The sequence below is a fragment of the Homarus americanus genome, unplaced genomic scaffold (assembly GCF_018991925.1).
Source record: "Homarus americanus isolate GMGI-L3 unplaced genomic scaffold, GMGI_Hamer_2.0 scaffold34921, whole genome shotgun sequence".
Lineage (NCBI taxonomy): Eukaryota > Metazoa > Arthropoda > Malacostraca > Decapoda > Nephropidae > Homarus > Homarus americanus.
In genome coordinates this window covers 20772583-20790831 of record NW_024741901.1, presented here as the reverse complement: position 1 = coordinate 20790831, position 18249 = coordinate 20772583, and the positions used below count along the sequence as shown (strand labels likewise).

The 18249-nt window shown below is 43.6% G+C and overlaps 1 protein-coding gene across 7 annotated transcripts; it reads right to left on the bottom strand.

Annotated features, from left to right (window-relative positions):
* Positions 1-1162: 1162 nt before the first annotated feature.
* LOC121876205 (major facilitator superfamily domain-containing protein 8-like) lies at positions 1163-17833 on the bottom strand. Of its 7 annotated transcripts, none has more exons than XM_042381182.1 (9): positions 17754-17833; positions 14348-14476; positions 13094-13526; positions 11158-11320; positions 10940-11055; positions 3595-3734; positions 3379-3492; positions 3007-3155; positions 1163-2309 (listed from the first exon to the last, which is right to left on the bottom strand). In XM_042381182.1, the coding sequence occupies exons 3-9, from the start codon at positions 13216-13218 to the stop codon at positions 1398-1400; spliced, it is 1719 nt and encodes a 572-aa protein (XP_042237116.1). In that variant the 5' UTR covers positions 13219-13526; positions 14348-14476; positions 17754-17833; the 3' UTR covers positions 1163-1397. The 7 variants fall into 7 exon arrangements, with proteins under 7 accessions (XP_042237116.1, XP_042237119.1, XP_042237115.1 ...); XM_042381185.1 differs by having other exon boundaries at positions 3007-3122; positions 17703-17813; XM_042381181.1 differs by having other exon boundaries at positions 14320-14476; positions 17703-17812.
* Positions 17834-18249: the final 416 nt, after the last annotated feature.

Genomic DNA, 18249 nt, shown 5'->3' with positions numbered 1-18249 from the left:
CTACCATGACTATAACACCAACACAACTACCATGACTATAACACCAACACAACTACCATGACTATAACTCCGACTAAACTACCATGACTATAACACCAACACAACTACCATGACTATAACACCAACAATATCTTCACCATAACAGCCCATAAAGTTCCACACTATTTTTAATTTAATATCCCAGTGTTTAAGCTTAAGTTTAGTTCATACATTTTAACTGTTTACTGACTAAAATATACATGTACAGTTCAGAGACAAAAGTTCGCTCCCTGTGGTGAAACCGAGTCACGGGAATGAGTCTCCAAACTGACTTACCCTGACTGTTTCATCTCGTTTTGGGACGATGCTGCTTCATTTTGAGCAGTGGTGAACTTTTGACACCGACTGTACCTACATAATAAAAGATGGACATGAGATTGATTGGGTTTGATGCTTAATCCAAACAGTACTTGTGAGACCCTGGAAGCAGATAATGAGGGAGGTTCGTTTGACTGCTTCAGTATCAGGGTTACCCGGTTGAGGTTCGGATCTTTGGTGTCTCGTATTATACCAATGGAATAAGTTAAAGGGGATTTATTTGAAGGAACAATATCAGTGTATCAGTTCGCTTGGTGCGTGTTCAACTGTAGATAAGATTAAATGCGGTTTACAATTGATTATAAGGTGGACGTGCTGTACTGTCCCCTACAGTTCTACGGGCGACAGAGGCTAGTAGAGCGGTTGGAAATGTGGCACCACCGTGTTTGTTTACATCCAAGGTAATTACGTGAATCAACAGGAATAACCTTGCAATTTTAGCCCGGCTTTGATGATAGTTTATTGAGATTACTAACCGAATTTTTTAAGCCATTTAACCTTCGTAAACCAGGTCATTTAACTTCTATAAAACAGGCCAGTTACCCTTTATAAGTTATGTCATTTAACCTTCATAAACCAGGTCATTTAACCTTCATATACTAAGTAATTTAATCTTCATAAACCAGGTCAGTTAACCTTCATATACTAGGTAATTTAACCTTCATATTCTAGTTAATTTAATATTCATAAACCAGGTCATTTAACCTTCATAATCTTGGCCATTTATCCTTTTTCAAACTAATCTCTTCTGTCCAGTGTAATTATGTTGTATTAAAAATTGATGCCTAGAGGGAAAAACTTCAAGTCTCTATTCACCTTTATTGCACGGAAAAAAATATACAGTTGCAATCGCCAATGATTCATTCTATATAAATCATGCCCAAACGATCAGGCATATTTTTCAATGTAAAGTTGTTTCTATGTTAAAAAAAATAAATATTGGTTAGGGTAGACCCCAGTTGGTTTGACAGCAATATACATATACTTAACTTACATAGGTAAAGATAAGTATGACAAGTTTATTAAAATTAGTTTATTTCTTAAGGATTCTCAGCTGCCGGGCCGTCGTAAGCGTGTGTTTCCTTCACGCTTTGAACTTTCATTGGTGTCAGATGGTTGAAGAGCAGAAACAACTCCAGTAGTGCCGTGGTCAACACACCAGTCAAAATACCGAAGCACCATCTGGTGCCGAATTCTTCGTACACGTACGAGATAACGACGGGGCCTATTATACGGGCGAGACTCCCACAGTTACTAAGTAAACCCTGCCACACACCCTGGGGCTTTGGCCCCAACAACTTGGAAAATATGCCAAGCATGGTGCCTTGTGCCACAGGGAAACTGTTGAAGGCGATAAAGAAGGCTACAAAGAGCTGCGCCTCAGGTAGCTGAGGTGTGTAGGTGCACCATACCTGGCTTTGTGGACATCCAGGTGTACAGTCACTGGGGTCATTGTCACTGAACAATATAGTTTTGACACTGGGATAGTTCGCATCGTATAGTTGTATCACATCAGTTGTGGCTTCAGTAGTCGTGCTCATTGTTACATTGTCTAAGTCACATTTTTGCATAGGAATGACACCGTTTCCCCACGGCAAGAAGAGGAACATCCCAACCGTGGCAGGCAGGAAACCCCCGAGAATCATGACGAGTCTCTCATCAAACTTCTTGACAATGACAGCAGTGATACCATAGGTGAATACGTTCAAAAGGGATATGACGCTTGTGGAAATACCCATAATTACCATAGCTCTGTTCTCTGTCCAGGCGTACTCATCCATGACCATAGGCGTCATCAAGGTCTCCACCAGCACCCCGATGAAGAGAAGACCGAAACGGCTGAAGAAGATGCCACCAAGGCCGAGGTAATCTGGTTTAGGCAGCTTCATTCCCTCATCTTCTTTTCTGGATTCTTTCAACAAGTTCCGTTTCTTAGCGGCAATATTGTATTCCTGTAAAATGATAAAAGAGAGAGAGACATTATTGCATAAATATTGGAATTTTACAAACAACCTGGAGGAGTGTAATACATTAAGGCGGGGAGTTGTATTTCTGAAGAAGAAACACACAAACAGACATCAAAACAAAGCCGTATAAAAATAAAATATAAGAACGGGAAAGACAACTTGATTTAAATACAAATAATAGTAAGGGTTGTTAAAGTCAGCCATGAATCACAACTTTGTCTATATCACTGCAGCTAAAACAATCGTATACCCTTTAATTATTACATTATGTTTTTCTTACTTAGTCTTAATTACAACACCAGACACAATGTTATGATAGACATCGGTGTTATTGTGTGTTATGGATGTGTGTTTTGGGTGGGTTACTGTGTGTTAGGGGTGTGTTACAACCAGTCTCTCATCTCTACACCCAGCCAGTCTCGTCCCAGCACCCAGCAGTTTCATCTCAGCACCCAGTCAGTCTCGTCCCAGCACCCAGCAGTCTCATCTCAGCACCCAGTCAGTCTCGTCCCAGCACCCAGCAGTCTCATCTCAGCACCCAGCCAGTCTCGTCCCAGCACCCAGCAGTCTCATCCCAACACCCAGCCAGTCTCGTCCCAGCACCCAGCAGTCTCATCCCAACACCCAGCCAGTCTCGTCCCAGCACCCAGCAAAGAGTCTCATTAAGGTCCATGTGACTCACTTGGAAGATACAGGGGGAGAGGAGGAGGAGGCAGATGAAGCACATGGCAGCTGACAACAACGCCGACGCCGTGTACTTGTTCCACACAAACCAGTCAACACCGCTGGGTATGTTCTCAGGGAGCGCCAAGGTAAACAGAGCCTGCATTACTATAGGGAGATACTACGTGTTATTATCAGCCATTAAGATGCTAGACTTTTTTTGGGGGGGGAGGGAAATGGATAAATATTTTTCATAACCTTCAACCCGTGAGATGTCTTGACAAGCAATTATACCTAATTGATCGCAAACGAAATTTAACAATAATGAAGAAGAAAATAATAACTGGAGTGATTAAATGGTAGAGACAAGGGGGGAGAAAAAATGGTTTACTTGGGCCTACGACGATCCCTCCAGACATGAAAGCGGAGAGCATGCTGAGGGAAGAGGTGCATTCCTCAGTGGTGGTCGAAGACGACAGGTATATTCGACACAGCGTCCCAACAGCTGTGAAGAACAGCATTTATTTTGTGTCGCATATTTCCACATTTGATATTTTTTCATGTGTAACACACACACACACACACACACACACACACACTCACTTACCTTGACTGATGCCAATGATGAACCTGCAGAATACTAAAGCGTAGTAAGGCGCCCACTCTCCCAGGCCCTTAAAAGCGTAGAGTAAAGCGTACATAATGTTGCCGAACAAACTTAGAAGCACAGTGAAGATACAGAAAGGTCTGTAGAGAGAGGGAGAGAGAGAGGAGGTGGGAAGATATTTGTATCAAATAAATGTGAATAGCATTGTTACTAAAGCTAATTAGCCTAATTTAATTTTAGTTAACCTAATTTAGATACAGTTTTATTATCTTTTGATAGTAAAGCGATGTCTCATTGAAATAGTAAATTTCACCATTGCCAGGAGTATAGATGTAGAAATATGATGACATATTACTGTATATTGTAGTTTGTATAACTGTCTGGGAGTCCCAATAAATGGTGGCAGCGGTAGGATGACCAGTCTTCAACCGTGATAAATTGACACCAGTGCTGACCTTAGCACGCTCAAGAATTTGTGGTGTTGCAACAGTGTGTGGGGTGACTTCTATCTGCTTGCCTCTTGTTTCCTGTCATATTCATGCTCTCAGCTTCACACTAGGATTATTATTATTATTATTATTATTAATATTATTATTAATATTATTATTATTAGTATTATTACATACATACACAAGCACTAAACTTTTTCAACGGCCAATAAGTGCCTAATTTACAGCAACATTCATAAACAAACATGCAACCTTCAAGAAAGTCAATATTTACCACACATATTTGTATACAATTTAAACTCGGAATTGAGCGCTGGTAAACGAGTTATTGACTTACTTATGATTGGCCGTGGAGTTGACGGCATAGGGGTAAATGAGTTTGTGATTGGCTATTGAGCTGACAGGTAGGAGGGAGTTAGTGTGATAATGAGGAGGAAGATGATGTGAGGAAAGGTCAGGTAAAGGTAGATTATTATGTAATTTTTGTTCCTATTACCTCCTCCTTGCCCCCTGCCTCTCCTCCCCTTTCCCCACCTCTCCCCCCCCCCTCACACACAAGTCATTTCCAGTTTGGTGAGGGTAACCAAATGACGAAGCGGCGGTGGTGCAAAGAAACGCCTTTATAACTCACGGTCATGCTGAGAGGGAAGAGGGGAGGGGAGAGGGGGGAAGGGGAGAGGGGGGAAGGGAGAGGGGAGGGGAGAGGGGAGGGGAGAGGGGAGGGGGAGGGGAGGGGAAAGGGGAGGGGAGAAGGAGGGAAAGGGGAGGGGAGAAGGAGGGAAAGGGGAGGGGAGAAGGAGGAATGGGAGAGGGAGAGGGGAGGGAAAGGGAGAGGGACGGAAGGAAGGAGGGAGGAAAGGAAGGAGGGGGGAAGGGAAGGAGGGAGGGAGGGAGGGCAGAGGAGAGGGAAGGGAAGAGGAGAGGGAAGGAGGGAAGGGGAGAGGGAAGGAGGGGAGAGGGTGGGGGAGGGAAGGGGAGAGGGATGAGGAAGGGGAGAGGTAGAGAAGGGGAGAGGGAGGGAAGGGAAGGAAGGGAGGGAGGGAGGGAGGGAGGGAGGGAATTAGCGAGTCATATAGTTATAATGTACCGACGCTTCATAATAACAAATGCCAAGTAAAAATAACAATTATATTCCTCCAGCCAATTAGAATTCAGGTAGTAATTTATATATATTGTATAGCCAATTAGAATTCAGCTTGTCATTTATTTAGCCAATGAACAATCGATACCGTAAAGACAAGGTGTTCCAGTGTATATATGTTGGGCTCAAAGAGCGAAAACTAACCACAACGCGTAGTGGGTGTTTGGAAAATAACCAGAAAGCGAAATTTTGCTACAGGTTAGGTAAGGTTAGGTTTTGTTGCATTTGTTTGGGTTGAGTTTGATTAGGTTAGGTTAGACATGGGTGCATCGTGTGTGATGGCACCTTCCGCCTAGTATATGTTATCATCATATCACACTGCTATTACCAAATCATTCTCTCCCTCTCTCCCAGGTTGACTGAGGCCGGCTATACCACATCTCCTTCAGAACTAAGACCAGTACCTTTCCAGCTATAATGAGAACTATATAACCCTAGTTATCTTACCTGTTCAGTGCATGTTTCCTCCTCTTATGCAAGCACTGCTTGCTCCCTCTCGCTTTCAGCTGCCACCGCTGGCTAGCCCTCGTGGTGAACAGGGAAGCAGCTTGCACAAGTCTTCCCTTGCCAGTACGCAGCCTCCTCACCATCAAGACTCCTGCTGTGCCTCCTCGTGGGAACACACAGTAACTGGGTGCCTCGTGGGCCCAGGCTAGACCAGCAGGGGATCTCGGAGTAGCAGTGGACCCCAGAGGGACGGAGCATAGGCCCACTGGCATGTGGACATGTCCTGGCACCTACCAACCACTGCCCCGCTGCTTTGCCGATTAACTTTGGCAGGTATAAGGGTACGGGAGTAAAGGCGAAAGAGGTGACTACCATGGGAGCCCAATGACTACACAGGAGGACGAAGGCAACGCCTGATGGACAGGCTACCGAGGCAAAACTCAACAAACTGGGCTATTGGCAGTCCATTGGAACTCTCTCTCTCTCCCCAGTCATTGCAACACTTGCACCACTGGATCAGGAAAAGGGAGAGCCAAGATGTGTGGTTGCAGCCTGCGCTCCAGCCTCACCACATAAATCAATTAACGCGCAGCCATCATCCAGCTCATCATACCTCTCATCATCATCAAAACCCCAATACCCCCAAAAGTCCTATGGCGACGGGGACAAGCAAGGATGACTGCCAGGAGTCTCTAGTCACAACTCTACACATGGGCGGCACAGATAAGATGGTCGTTTATGCACTGGGATCTAGGCAGCAGTGCAATCCGGTTCTGTCTGTGAAACTGAGCAGCCCTTTCGAGGAGCCACTCTGCTCACCCCACATGGGGAGGGGGCCAGAAAAGGCGCCCTAAACATTGCCTACCTAAAAAAACAGCCTGACCCAGTAAGGTCATTCTTATGTGGTCGAAAACAATCAAAATCACAGATCCAAACAAAAACAAATTATACAACCTCTTACGGTCGCTGCATGGAATGTCAGGACCCTTCTAGATACTGGCACAAATGAGCGTCCTGAAAGAAGAACCGCCCTTGTGGCAAAGAGCTGGCTAGGTATAACATCGACATTGCAGCCATTAGTAAGTCCCGGCTCCCAAATGAGGGTCAACTCACAGAACGGGGATCTGGCTATACCCTCTTCAGGAAGGGTAAGCCTGCTGCAGAGAGAAACTGCATTTATGGAGTTGGATTTGTTATCAGCCAACGCATCCTACATAGGCTAACTTAAATGCCTATTGAGAACAACGAGCGCCTCATGACGCTTCGAATCCCACTGAATCACTCACGTCATGCCTTTTTCATCAGTGCATATGCCCAAACACTGGATGCCGAGGATGACAATAAGGAGGCCTTTTACGCCTACCTCGACAGAGTGCTAGCCTCTATCCCAGAGAAGACAAGGTTGTGCTCATTGGTGACTTCAATGCCAGAGTTGGCAGAGATGCTGACATTTGGCAGGGAACCATAGGGAAAAATTGACGAAGCAAGTGTAATCCCAACGGCCTTCTCCTCCTCAGCAAGTATGCTGCACTCAACCTCACAATCACCAATACCTTGTTGAGGAAGGCCGACAAGTTCAAGGGTTAATGGCAACACCCACGATCCAAACACTGGCATCTCATTGACTATATCATTGTCAGAGAAAGTGATCGCCGAGATGTCCTCATCATCCGTGCCATGCATGGCTTGGACCACTGCGACACTGATCATCGGCTCGTCAGAGCCAAGCTCTCACTTCACGTCGCCCAAAAATGGCGAAGGCAGCAAGCCTCCAGAAGAGATTTTAACACTGAGCATCTGGAGGATCCAGCGGTAACACATGCTTTCAGTGAGCAGCTCGAACATGGGCTGATAAACAACCCGACAACAAACAACCCAAATCCCAGTGTCAAATGGGGTATTCTCGAGACTGTCATGACAAAAACCTGCAGAGAGACCTTCGGCCAGATCGTAAGAATACACCAGGACTAGTTTGATGAAAATGACCCGGCAATCAATGTACTCATCGATGATAAACTGCTGCTTTAACTGACTGGCAGAACCCTCAGACTCGGACCAAAGCTGATACCTTCCGCAGGAAGAAAGCGGCAGCCCAGTGGGAACTTCTCAATCTAAAGAACGACTGGTTTAAAAATAAAACATGTGAAACACAAAAATTTGCAGATCAGCACAAGATGCGTGAATTTTTCAATTCCACTAAAACATTTTATGGGCCAATCACTCATGGCGCGGCCCCCCTCCACTTATCCGATGGTAAATACCATAATTAAAGACGATGGCCTCACTCAGCGATGGAAAGAGCACTACCTTTCACTGCTTAACCGAAACACTGATGTGGATGTCCTGACTGCCCAGCAGGTCCCTCAGCATCCAGAGCTGACCCACCTGAGCTATGCTCCATTTCTGGATGAGGTAGCTACTGTCATCAAACGGATGAAAAATAAAGCCTTGGGGCCTGATGGAATCCCAGCCGAGGTGTATAAAGCAGGAGGACCTCTGCTTACCAGTCATCTCTCCTCTCTCCTGGAGAATATAATTATGGGAAAAGAAAGAAATCCCCCAAGCTCTTAAAGACGCCTCCATCGTTAATATTTATAAGAACAAGGGAAACCTATCAGACAGTGGCAACTAGCGCAGGATCCTGCTGTTGTCTGTAGCTAGCTTTAGACCATCACGTGGCACCACTGACATGATATTTTGCTGCCCGCCAGATACGGGAAAAGTGCAGAGAACAGCATTGTGACCAGTGTATGGTTTTCATTGACCTAACCAAGGCCTTCGACTCGGTCAACAGGGAAGCCCTCTGGTGGACCCTCAGCCGTTTTGGCTGCCCACAATAATTCATCTCCATTGTAATGCAACCCCACGATGGCATGAATGGCAGTGTCTTGCACAATGGCACCCAGTCCGACTTATTCCCCATCCCAAAGTTGATTAAACGAGGGGGTGTACTGGAACCAACTCTCTTTTCCATTTTCTTGGCTGCCTTCCTTACTCGGGCCAGTGCCAATTTAGCTGGCGGGGTGGACATCGAGTACCAGATGAAAGGTCTTTTCAACATAAGATGACTCCAGGCAAGAACAAAGGTGTCGGGAGATTCCATTATTGAACTGCAGTATGCAGGCGACCTCACCCTTGTAGCTCACACTGAACACGACCCACAGGAGATCCTGAACACCTACGCAGATGCGTATGCACACTTCGGCCTCGAGGTGAATGTACGTAAGACTCAGATTCTCTTTCAACCTGCTCCTGGTTCAGACACACCTCCACCATCCATCCAGCTTAACGGTACAACCCTCTCTAATGTTACATAGTTTCGGTATATCGGCCACCTGTCCACCACCGCGGACATTGATGTAGAGATTCAGCATCGGATCAGATGTGCATCTCAAGCCTTTGGCAGACTCCGAAACCGTGTCTTCAGCTGTAGGGAGCTGAAATTATCTTCAAAGTGGCAGTGAAACATGGGTCACATACAGGAGGCACCTCAAGGCACTTGAAACCTTTCACCAACGTAGTCTACGTTCCATTCTCCGTGTTCGCTGGGAGGACAAGAGAACCAATGTCCGTATTCTTGCTGACACCAACTGTAGGAGCATCAAGGCTACCATTATCCATGAACAACTACACTGGACTGGCCATGTTACCCGCATGGACGACAGTAGACTGCCAAAGCAGCTACTTTACATTCACCTCACGAATAGTAAATGTAACGCCAGCGGGCAACTGAAGAGGAATAAGGATAGTCTTAAGACAAACCTGAAAACGTGCCAAATCGACCCCCTCACCTGGGAGACGATTACTCCACATCACAACGCTTGGAGGAGCCCCACACGAGAAAGTGTCAATACTTTCGTGTTAGCCCGACTGCAAACCGAGGCAGACAAGCGCCAACGCTGGAAAGACGCTGCAACCGCCCCTCCCACAGCAGATGTAGTCCTCCACATGTGCAACGAATGTGAGCGACTCTGCCGGTCCCATATCGGCCTCTTTAGTCACCACAAAACTCACCAATGAAGGTGACATCCCTAATAACTAATACCATTGTATCATGGATGGATTATCGTCATACTCGATTCCGAGTGATAGCAAAGTAGTAATAGTAGGATTACCAACTTTACCAAGTTTGTACTCTGCTGCCCTGCTACCCTGGTAAATGTGCATGACAGCTGATCTCCAGCTACACTATCCACATTGTTCAACTACACCGACTTCAATCATAACGATCCTGTTGTTGTTCTCGCTGTATGACGACACAACAGGCTTCCATCATGCCATATTTTTGTATAAAAGAACACACACTGTAGAGGCCACTCCCTTACCACAATCCACCTCGGCAACAAGCTACCACTCTGTACAGGCCACCAAGTACAACAGAATATTTACATTTCTATGTTTGTCTTTGCATTACCTATCAAGGTTAATCAGAAGAAAGGGGAGCTAAAGAAAGAGAAGTAAGCTGGCTAGATACCAGTATTATATCTAAACCAGATTGCTTTTTGGGTCATCGAGTGAACTATTTCCATTCTATATTTCTACAAGAACGCCTTCAGTAATGATCTTTATACTACAAGATAGTATACCGTACAAGTTCTACAGAAATCTACTACCCATAACAGCTACATAAACACCCAACAATGAAGGAGATATTTCCATTATGTATTAATGATAAAAGAAAGAGTTGACCCTATTTTAACTTTTTGTTTTTATCGTTAATACATAATGGAAATATCTCCTTCATTGTTGGGTGTCTGTATGTAGCTTTTATTAGTTGTAGATTTCTGTAAAACTTAAGAATACTTCCAATATATACTGTATCTGAGTAATGACTGACTTGACCTAAAAGTGCCAAATAACGATACTGCTCATGACCTGATAATGACCCACTTTCTGATGGTGACCAGTTGATGACTCCTGTGACCTAATACACTTTAACCTAATAGTGACTGAAATGGAATGTGACATTTGATTTAAAGGTGACAGTGGGATAATGTGTTTCTCAACCTTACACAGAGATGCGGTGGGCCAGTGGAAACAGCTCTTGCTTCATGCCATAAGGGTTGCTAGTTTGACCCTGTGGCACTCCCAGTTCACCCACCTGTGAATGAGTACCTAACTTTACAGGCGATCGAGTGCCTCCTTGCCCACCGAAGGCTTGGTATACAGTGTGCTTAATGAGTATGTCAGGGAGGCTGGTAATGAGGGGACACCGTATTCTTATGCCCAGTACAATTCTTCTGACAAGAGAACCTCGACCTAATTTTCACTCCTAAACTTTTAGTTAATGTGATGGTGCATAGTTTACTTGATCTTTCCCGTTTTATTTGCACACAGACCAAGGAGAGGCGCGGCTAACATCTGTCCCAGCGGGCTTGCTGCTGAGACCCACCCCAAAGAGATCTTCTTGGCTGTTGGTACAAGCTGGAGTGAGGAGAGAGAAAATCATGGTTAACACACACAAACGCAAACACGCGCGCACACACACACACACACACACACACACACACACACACACAGACTTACCTCTTCATGAAGATAGGGCCAAACATTAAGGCCGACAGAGATGGATATGCCTAATGCGAACATCATGACATAGATGACCTTATGGGACCGCAAGCGAGCTTTCCTCTCCTCCGGGGTCTCTTTCAGCGTGGCCGGGTTCTCCTCATAAGCGGGAGGACTGTCCCTATCACACAACAAGACCACCCATCAGAGAAGGGGAAAGGAGAGAAGGGGGAAGGAGAGAAGGGGGAAGGAGAGAAGGGGGAAGGAGAGAAGGAGGAAGGAGAGAAGGGGGGTAAAGAGAGAAGGGGTTAAGAAGAGAAGGGGGTAAGGAGAGAAGGGGGTTAAGAAGAGAAGGGGGTAATGAGAGAAGGGGGGAGGACAAAAGGCGGAGGAAAAGAAAGGGGATAGAAGAGAAGCGTAGCAAGAAACAGTGAAGTAAAGTTAAGAGGGTGTGTGTGTAATAATAATAATAATAATAATAATTAACGGTTTATTGAAAAAGTTCTGCAGCCCGAAGGCTGAAAATATACATTGGACATAAATGACTTATTACATACATTGGTGGTTTAACAAAAGCCTTCATTAGAGAAAGGTGAAGGAACATACAGTGAACATACAGATTAATGTAGGTGTTGAACAGCAAAAACGTAGTGTAGTAACTCCCTCCCAGATGGTGTTAGGAGGGACCTCACGTGGTGTAGTAGTTCCCTCACAGATGGTGTTATGAGGGGCCTCACGTGCTGTAGTAATTCCCTCACAGATGGTGTTATGAGGGGCGTCACGTGGTGTAGTAATTCCCTCACAGATGGTGTTATGAGGGGCCTCACGTGGTGTAGTAATTCCCTCACAGATGGTGTTATGAGGGGCCTCACGCGGTGTGGTAATTCCCTCACAGATGGTGTTATGAGGGGCCTCACGTGGTGTAGTAATTCCCTCACAGATGGTGTTATGAGGGGCCTCACGTGGTGTAGTAATTCCCTCACAGGTGGTGTTATGAGGGGCCTCACGTGGTGTAGTAACTCCTTCACATATGGTGTTATGAGGGGCCTCACGTGGTGTAGTAATTCCCTCACAGATGGTGTTATATGAGTGAGGTGTGGCCCCAGGCCTTCCTATCGTAGACGGATTAACACATCACTGGTTATCACGGGCCGTTATCACTGGGTACCTGGGACCTCACTGTGTGAAGGTCAACTTGGGTACCACTGTTACTGTTGAGTTGTTCTCACTGACTTAAGCACTGTTCACCACTGTTCACCTCTGTTTAACACTGGTTCCGTTCCTTTCCTAAATGAAATAGTAACTTCTGGCAGAACATGTTGATATTCCGGTGGGGAGGAGGGTTCAGGGGAAGGGGTTGGTATGGGCCAACATAACAGTTGACCTGGCTGCTCTGAGAGGAGCGCCAGGTACGTCTTGACCCTTCGGTGGTCAAGGATGTAGTGTGTGTGTGTGTGTGTGTGTGTGTGTGTGTGTGTGTGTGTGTGTGTACAGAGTGGAGTTAAGCGTACAACTACAGTGAATTTGATATGCATTATAATCAATTGCTATCCTGCCAATGGATAAAACATTTCCTTGTCGGACGAATCAGAAACTAATTGGTGTAGGTAAAACTCTCCTGCTGGAGAAGACAGATACTGCCAGGTAAGAGACAAAATATGTCATAGGGAAGGAGTCACGATTTATCCTCCAAAGGACTCTGTACCTTCTTACTATATAACACACGACAGGAGGCAGTTCCTACCCACAATATAACCCACCTCAGGAGATAGTTCCTACCCATAATATAACCCACCTCAGGAGATAGTTCCTACCCACAATAAAACCCACCTCAGGAGATAGTTCCTACCCATAATATAACCCACCTCAGAAGATAGTTCCTACCCACAATATAACCCACCTCAGGAGATAGTTCCTACCCATAATATAACCCACCTCAGGAGATAGTTCCTACCTGCCAGAAATAGTAGAGATGGAACTGGCGCTGAGAGAATCCTTCTTCATGGGGTGGAGTATCACGCCGTCCATACTGTGATCAATGTGTAGTGTCCGGCGGTTCTTCCTGAATATGTTAACCATCTTGAATGCTGTTGACGTCCTCTTGTTTACGACGACAATGGAAACGTCAGTGAGGTATTCTGTTTACTATTTGGGGATAAACAATATACCCAAAGAGGTGACAAACTCTTCTTTAATCACCTTCCTCGTGGTGTGATTCTCTTAAGTGAAGAAATACACATCTTGATCACCTACTGTAATACGTTTTCTCTTAAGATTCTCAGGAACGTGATAATTAAAACTCTGTGTTACATCATGAGTATGTCTGGATAGGTGCTACAAGGCTGGGGAGAACTGGTCCTGTGGAAGTACCTGTTGCTTAGCTCGACCTGTGGGAGTAAACAAAAAATAAAAAATACGTCATACAACAGCACATCATGAGAGGACACATTATAAACATTACAATTAATAAGGCGGGGAAGTGTTCTTGGGGAGGCCGTCGGAATCACTAGTTGATCCCTCACACACCGACGGACGGATCAAAGCTACTGGGGGCGCCGGTGGGTGGAACGGTACCGCTTTTCGCCTTGCAAGCGAGAAGTCATGGGTTCGATTCTCGGGCCGGTGGAAAGTTGTTCGGACACACTTCCCGGCCTCCCTTGGTCCCTGTTCACCTAGTAGCAAAGTAGGTACCTGCTGTAAATCGAAAGTTACGAATTCGTATTCAGGGACAAGTGTTTGGAGCTTCCAATAACTTGCTTAGACATAAACCATTGACTCTTCGGGCTTCTACGCCCTTGACTATTCAGGCTTCTACGCCCTTAACTCATGAGACATAAAGGCAAACATGTGTAATGAGGGGTTTTAAAAAAGGTAGGACGTATAGAATAGAATATTTAGTTGTAGGATGTAAAGAGAGGAAGTTTGGTAGCGTGGCCGGTTAGTTATTTACACTTATATTATCTTATACGTTCTTAAGGGACAACTGCTCAAACACCACTTCGATACAACTATTTATTAATTCACTCAATGACACAGACACATTAATATCAATATTATATCGACGTTACTAGCACATACATGGCAGGGACACATTACTCGAAACATTATATTTACGTTACTAGACACTGACTCTCGGACACAAACATGAAATGAGTACACTTCCCACAGTAGGTAACTCACCCTATGGATAGCTCTGACAAAGACTCACGTGTGGCCTGAGGGAAGCCCAGTGGGTGCTGCTGGACTGTCTCCTATGGGAGACTCTGCTTAGCTGGTGACGCAGGGGTCTGGTCGAGAGGTCTCCCTCCCGCCCTGGGGGAAGGACGAGCGCGTGACTCTGTGTGAACGAACAGAATGACGACCCAAATGAGAGAGAGACGAGTCGAAAGAGGCTCTGGACGGGACAGGGCCTTTATATGGGGGAGACCCAGCCGGCGATCGACCTCTACCAAGGTGTGGTTGTAGGTCACCCGGCTAACTCAAGCAATTAGTGGACGAGGTCAGGTCTCTTGGGTCCTGACGTAGGGTGTGTCAACTTGGTAAGTGGGGGTACCACGAGGCAGTACACTGTACAGTACTCCCTGCTATATGTGTTGTAATTCTCTGGGCTGTAAGCTGTGGTCTGATAAACAATCATAACACATGAACTTAGCATGCTTCCCTGTTGAGCGCTGTAAACGTTTCTGCGCTTCACCTTACACAAGGATGTAGGGGGGTGCCCAATAAAAAAAAAAAAAAAATCAAAGTTACTTGACCTTGGCCAAGACCACACGCACTTGATACTAACTTGTAATAAGGAATGACTAATAGTTCAAGAACGTGTTACTATAAATACATAAAAAATAAAAACCTTCAATTGAGTTTTTGTTTTTCTCAGCAAGATTCATATCAAGCTCTCGGCGATTGCTCTAGTCACAACCCGACAATATCTAATGACAGAATGTCTCTTATCTATTATAATAATAATAATAATAATAATAATAATAATAATAATAATAATAATAATAATAATAATAATAATAATAATAATAATAATAATAATAATAATAATTATAAAGATGAATAGGATCTAAAATTACATCAGTGGCCAAAACTTTAGTGCAGAGAAGTCACACAAGATGACAGAAAATTTGCTGACGACACAAAATAGGCCGTATACTGTAATGAAATATGATGACACCGAAAAATTACAGGAATATCTAAACAAACTTTTGTTGGGGTCTGAAAAATGGAAGATGAAATTCAGTGTGAGAAAATGTAAAGTACCAAGATTGGGAAATGGAAACCGAGAAACGAGCAATCAAGTAAACAACCTTGATATTTGAATACAGAAATCTGACTACTGAGGAAGATTTAGAGGTAATGATAAATAGGAACCTTAATTAAACGAAGGCAGAAATGCGTTTATGTTCGATACAAGGGTAATTAGTTGTCAAGACTAGCGATGTTATCCTTGAACTATATCTCGCGTATGTGAGATCTCACTTGGATTATGTGGTTCAGTTTTGGTCACCGCACTGCAGGATGGATATTGATTCACTAGAAAGCATACAGAGGAGGATAACAAGACTAATGCCGGGCATTAAGAACCTTAAGTATAGAGACAGGTTCAAGCATCTGGATGTGCATTCCCTTGAGAGAATTAGAGTGAGGGACGATATGATCGAGGTGTATAAACGGAGATCAGGATTAAACAAAGGTGTTATAACATGTACTTTAACTATCTAACTAAGAGCAAACTCGTAGTAATGGTGTTTAATTAGACATATTTAGACTTAGGTGAGATATAGGTAAACACTGGTTTGGGAATAGAGTAGTGGATGAATGGAACAAGGTACCCAACACTATCATTAACTCGAATTCGCTGAGAAGTTTCAATCGGTTGGGTGTAAACGAGACTGCCCAGAATGGACCACCCGCTGCATTTTCCTCCATTCTTATGTTCTTTTGTACTAATTATGAACCTTTTCTACATTATTCTCAACTAACTATACAGTGGCACTCCAGCCATCACCACAGCGTCATGTTACTTACCACTAATGGAGAGCAAACAAAACCCTGCGAACACACAAACACAAGGGGAGCATTTGGTGCGGTCAGCGCTTAACTGCCATAACATCAATCTCTGACAAGTAATTAATTAAGTATAAGTGTGTGTGTGTGTGTGTGTGTGTGTGTGTGTGGACTAGTACACCGGCGTACATTATGATAAGTAACTTTATCGGATAACACTTTATTAACATACTACCGAGGGCACAGTTCAACCTCCAATCTTTCTTTCCATGTTTTATATACACCGCTTCATATCTTTATTTATTTGTTTTCTTCCTAATCCAAGTTTTATCTCAGGAGCTTTTTCAACTAGGACGCTAAAATCTGGACGCAAGAGTAACTTATTTTCTTCTATCTTTCCTCAGTGTGTCATCGAGTTATCATTAATAAATAAAATATAATTACTCGATATATTTTATTAACCTATACGATCATTTGTATTTATAAAAAGATCAAAGAAAACTGTCATGTATAAACATTACAGAATATACCTAATGTCCCTCAACAGCGTCTAACACTCACTCAAAACGCCTTCAATCATCACTTCAGCTCCTCTGCCTCCTAAAACACACACTCAGACTAAACAGTGACCCAAAAGCTTCCCTACGCTCCATCAAGTGTCCGGAGGCCGAGAGCATTGTTTATCAGTCAACTGAACACTCACCATGACACGCCAAATTGCTCGTGTATCCAAATACCCTTTTCTCTTCTATCTACAGAATTTAATCACTTTTTTTATTACAAAGTCGATAATGTGTCTTAACAATACCTGGTAAATAAACAAACACATTCCATAATCAATCAGAATCTATCAGAATTAGCGCTTTTTTTTTTATGAAGGGGATGCAGGAAATAACTTATTGTTCAGAAGGAAAACGTTGTGAATAGGGAATACTGTAGCTTACGTGTAAATAAAAACAGTTTATTTAATATATTTCTTGGTTGTGATTTTTTTAACGGTAATTACCCCTTGTTAAAGAACCCGCTATGATAAAAAATAATAATTGTTACAGTTTGTATATTTCAACACACACACACTAAAGGTTTTCCTAGTGTTAGAAGATGAGTGACCATATGTTCCCCCTTAAAGACTTCATCTTCCTCTAACCTTTATGTATGAGCGGAAGAGCAGAAGCCTTGACCGATGTTTCTCCTTAGTCTTTTCCCCTTCAGTAATAACTTAAAACACTCAACCTAATTATCTTCAACTTCTTTCATTATTATTTTTTTTACAGTGAGAATCTTTTTTTTTTTATTTAATGGTTAGTAAGAATCCCGTTTTTTATGATAATGGTTCTGTGTCGTCGTTATAGAAATTAAGTTCTGCTTTGAAAAGACACATTGCCACACACTGCACTCTCCAAACTCATATATTTAACGGAAGAAGTATTGTAATATGTCACGGAATTCAGCAAAAAAATTACTCTTTTTTTTATTTCGTCGTCTCTTCCTTGGTTGTGCGAGTGTAATGGTGACATTTCTAGTGTAAACATAAAGAATAAACTCCTCACCTGTCTATATTCCCACGGAGGTATGCCAGTGACAACTAATTGCCTTAATACCTGGAGCAACAAGTGAAGAGCTGTGTTGAGGTGGCAGTCAAGACGTGAAATACTGTAAATCCTCATGCTGTTGCTCTTGTTATAGAAGGAAGCTTATCTAATGTTTCAGTTAGTTATCTCTTTTATCAGGTACGATATCAATTAATGCATAACAAAGGTCAGTCTCTATCTCCTTAACCATAATCCTGATGACAACTCCTCAATGATCCCATAAAAATAACTCGTGTGTAAAGCTTATTAATGATGATATCCAGGCCAGTTTTCTGTAAAAGTTAGGTTAGGTTTAGTTTCATCAGTGTGATCAATATTGTATTTTTTCCAATTAAATCGAAAAAAAAAATTACGACGAAAACGCTAGAGTAAAGCATTATTCTTTTTGTTTGCTCTAACGCTCTATACATAAACCAATACTGTATAGAGTTCCGCGGATGTCCTCGGTCGAATCTTTACCTTCGAAAAAAATAACCAAATCAAGTATCACGAACGCTGACACGAT